Genomic DNA, 1,062 nt, shown 5'->3' on the forward strand with positions numbered 1-1,062 from the left:
ATGTTTTGTTCTCTTGGTGGATGTGATTTGTATTCTCTGTGTAGGCCTAACTGTGTAGTTTTTGCCTTGCTACTCTGATTTAATTTTTGCTACACTATTTCAACCCCATCTAGGCTAAACCTCCGTTAAAAGAGTTTATAAACGATCATATAGATCCATGGGCCACCTCATAGGGCGCCTAACGTTGTTTTCATATCCCACGTAGGCTTTGTCACTGTTGACTTCAACAACGTGCTTCATACCGACACATACTGTAGCCACGCCCTCCAAACTGAACAAAACACACAGACGACAGCGCACTCGTCTCACACAGCCCCAGAACCGCACACCGCTTACAATGACTGAACGATTCAACCAAAGTCTCAGTCCTTTCAGATGATGCCAGTGGATATATTTCGCCCCTCATTTGAATGCCTTGGAGCTGTTTGACGTCCGTTTTTTTTTCAAAGCTATCTGTATTTTCACTGCTTTCTTTGAAAATGCCTTTTCCACCCATCAACCTCCATCAGCGGATTTCCTCTCCCGGGAAGGAACTCTTCAGGAAAAAGACAAACCTTGTGCCTAGTCAACCTTTGTTAGGAAACAAAACGAAGGATGAAAAAGACTCAGATCGAGATAGACTGTCCACGTCGTGGCAACTTGGCAGAAAGCCGCAGCAACAGTTGAGTAGGGCTCCCGCTCCCAGATCGTCTGCTAACGGAGAGACCGAGAGCAGGAAGTCCGGTGTGGCCGTGCCCAGACCACTGGGTAACTCCTGCGACAGCGTCCCGCGGTCTAGTTCCGGGGAGTCCGGCACGCGGAGGAGCCACAAGTACGCCTCGCGGAGTTCGCTCGGCAAGGAGGAAGGGGAAGAGGAGATTCGTTTCACTCTGAGTCTTACGCCAGAGGCGATCCTGGTCATTCAAAAGCGCAATTTAGAGAAACAGATGATGGCCAAGCAGCAGAAATGCTGTGCGTCGGGGGACTTCAGGCACAGACGGGTTTTCCCTTCTTCTAAGAGGACGCAGGGTGCCTCCAAAAGCACAGTGCCCGTCGCCAAACTAGAGACCCCTGGAGATGATA

At 49.8% G+C, this 1,062-nt stretch overlaps 1 protein-coding gene across 1 annotated transcript in view; it reads left to right on the plus strand.

Annotated features, from left to right (window-relative positions):
• The first annotated feature begins 204 nt into the window (after window positions 1-204).
• Window positions 205-1,062, plus strand: part of prr18 (proline rich 18) — a 1,445-nt gene continuing 587 nt past the window's right edge. The window contains exon 1 of the mRNA XM_042704325.1: window positions 205-1,062. This exon is cut by the window's right edge and continues 587 nt beyond it. Within this exon, the coding sequence (XP_042560259.1) occupies window positions 411-1,062 (652 nt within the window). The 5' untranslated portion in view covers window positions 205-410.

The sequence above is a fragment of the Clupea harengus genome, unplaced genomic scaffold (genome assembly GCF_900700415.2).
Source record: "Clupea harengus unplaced genomic scaffold, Ch_v2.0.2, whole genome shotgun sequence".
Lineage (NCBI taxonomy): Eukaryota > Metazoa > Chordata > Actinopteri > Clupeiformes > Clupeidae > Clupea > Clupea harengus.